Source organism: Hippichthys cyanospilos, chromosome 12 (assembly GCF_059441005.1).
Source record: "Hippichthys cyanospilos isolate Australia breed blue-spotted pipefish chromosome 12, RoL_Hcya_1.0, whole genome shotgun sequence".
NCBI lineage: Eukaryota > Metazoa > Chordata > Actinopteri > Syngnathiformes > Syngnathidae > Hippichthys > Hippichthys cyanospilos.
Window position 1 is genome coordinate 21044280 of NC_142380.1, and position 2500 is coordinate 21046779.

The 2500-nt window shown below is 43.6% G+C and overlaps 1 protein-coding gene across 2 annotated transcripts in view; it reads left to right on the forward strand.

The window, feature by feature from the left end:
* The window catches only part of LOC148415298 (RNA-binding protein MEX3B), a 14965-nt gene that overhangs the window by 11458 nt on the left and 1007 nt on the right, over nucleotides 1–2500 (forward strand). The window contains exon 4 of one of the 2 annotated variants that reach the window (XR_015867471.1): nucleotides 1–329. This exon is cut by the window's left edge and continues 999 nt beyond it. Coding sequence is in view for 1 of the 2 variants with exons in the window: in XM_088429842.1 (XP_088285968.1) it covers nucleotides 1–141 (141 nt within the window). In the remaining variant the exon portion in view is untranslated. The other variant, XM_088429842.1, reaches the window with a different exon arrangement.

Sequence of the window (2500 nt, forward strand, 5' to 3'; positions counted from 1 at the left end):
AGCGAGGTGACGGCCGCCCTGGTGCCGTGCGGCCACAACCTTTTCTGCATGGAGTGCGCTGGGCAGATCTGCCAGTCGGCTGAGCCCGAGTGCCCCGTCTGCCACACGCCCGCCACGCAGTGCATACGTATTTTCTCCTAACAGCGCCGTTGCAAGAGACATGAGCAAGAGGCCAAACTAGTGTCTTAACTCTCCTACGGCCTTGGTTTTGGACCCTTCTCTCAGTCTTTCCTTTTTATACCCCGCAGATATTTTTCCACGCCACAGCCGGGTGAGACGTGCGATTTTCTACTCTCTGCGACTTGGGCTGTCCTCGTTGTGTCGTCAAGGTGTGCTCGTATAATTTGACCCGGCGAGTATTTGCTGCAAATCCATACTGTAAATTGCAAGATTGATGCGGCACTGCCTTGAGATACCACTTGAATTTCTTCTCACAGTGCAAAACACTTGTACTGGTGGCTCGATTGTGAGTAGTTCATTGCTGAGGATAAAAGAATGTGGACCTGCAAGTGTGTTCACTTATGTCAAAGGGTAACAGCTGTGCTAAATGTTAGCCTATTTGTTTGACCGCAAGATTCTTTATTTTCTGGTAAGAATATTCTATAATTATGCCCGCCAAATTGCCGCTCGGTGGGTGGGGGGTCATCACCCCACCTCACCCCACTTTGTATCTCAAGACGTCACTTTGGAATTTGTCCGTAGTGTATGGAATGCTTGTTTGGCGGCGTTCTGTCAACTCGTGTGACTTATGAATAAGAAATGAATGAAACTTTTTGAAATCGAAATGATGGAAATTTGCCTCAGGAATCGTTTATTTTAAAAACGTAGTTGGTACGAGGCAGAAAAACAAAACATTGAAATTGAAGATGGCTATGACATGCAGCATGCCATCAAGCCATGCCAAACGTGTGTAGAAGTGAATTGTTTCTGCTTGTAGAGCTTGAGCAGATGTTTTGTTGGTGTGTGTGTGCATGGGCGTTCAACCTCCCCCCCAACGGCAGAAGCTGATCCGTCCATACCGCGGCCATCTGTCTGTTGCGCTCGCAAAGTGCTTTCCGACCAACCGGCGGTGCGTGGGCGTTAGCCATAGGGAAATATATTTTAGTATAAGGTGTATAATATAATTCCATAATATGGAATTATATTTCTCTCACTCGAGTTCTGTCCCCTCTGAGCGCTCAGTTCGGCGCACACATTACCCAATCAGAACTAGTAAAAGTATATTGACTGACTGCCTGGTCTCTTGGTGTCCAATTCGATTGCTTGTTGTGTTCACCTCGAAAGAGCAAACGAGATTGCGTCTCACCGACTTGGTTGGGAGGTAGACTTATATCAGTAAGTCCAAAAACTAAGAAGGTTTAACTAACTAACCTCTCAAATGAGACAATTTAGTGATAATAATAATGTTAAAAATAATGCCCTCACGTATTTTCCAAAGAAGTTCACCTTCTCCCGTCCAAGTCCGTGTTTATGCTATCTCGTTTGCTTTTTCCGGGTGAACACAACAAGCAATTAATTGGAGGCAAAGCAATCAATCAATGTACTGTTGCTTGCTCTGATTGGCTAGCTCTATGGCACATTCGTAAAGTGTGTGCCAAATGAGCTCTCAGAGGGGGCACAACTCGAGCGAGGGGAGAGCTAGATGTTGAGCGAGAGAGGGAAGGCTATCGTGAGTGAGCAGTGAGAGATTTTGAGGGAGCAAAAAGTTTTTCTGTCTTCAAAATCCATGGTTGCTCACTCAAATTATCATTGTGCGCTCGATATTTTTTCTGTGGTCAAAATCTATTCTCCTGTTCATTTTTTTTCTGTGGTCAAAATCTATTTTTGGTTGCTCAATATTTTTTCTGTGTTAAAAATTTTTTTGCTCACTGAAATTTTTTCATTGGTCGTTCGCTATTGTGGCATAAATATAATTCCATTATGCCCGTCTGCTGCCGCCAGAGTGTGTGTGTTGCCCTGAGGACTGTGTGACAAAGACTGTTTTTCATTTTGTGAGTGTGTTTCCATGTAAGAGTTGCTGTGGGGCAGTCCGTTTGTACAAGAACGTGTCGCGTTTTATGTGGGAGCGTTGTGATTTGATGCAAGTTTTCCTTTCAATTGTTCTTATTCAGCACATTTGTGTTTCTGAGAGTGCCAGTACATTATGATAGTCTTCTCAAAAGGGAAAGGGTGTGTTTATTTGTAAGAGTGCCGTTTTAGTTATGGCTTAAGAGTTAGTGTGTGCATGCTGTTTAAAATTTTAGATTTTGTGAGTGAGCGGGCGAGTCTATGTGACGAAAGAGTGCCTTTAAAGAAAAAAGTGTGTGTATAGTTGTGTGAGTATATTGTATGTTTTTTGTGTTTGTTTTCTGTGCGGGTGTTTCGTGAGAGCGTTTTTGAACTCAAGCGTATGTTTATATATGTGAGTGCCCTTTTATTTTTCTTTTTTAATTGAGTGCATTTTGTGAGTGTGAGTGAGTGAGTGAGTGAGAGTGAGAGAGAGAGAGAGAGCAGTGTCTGT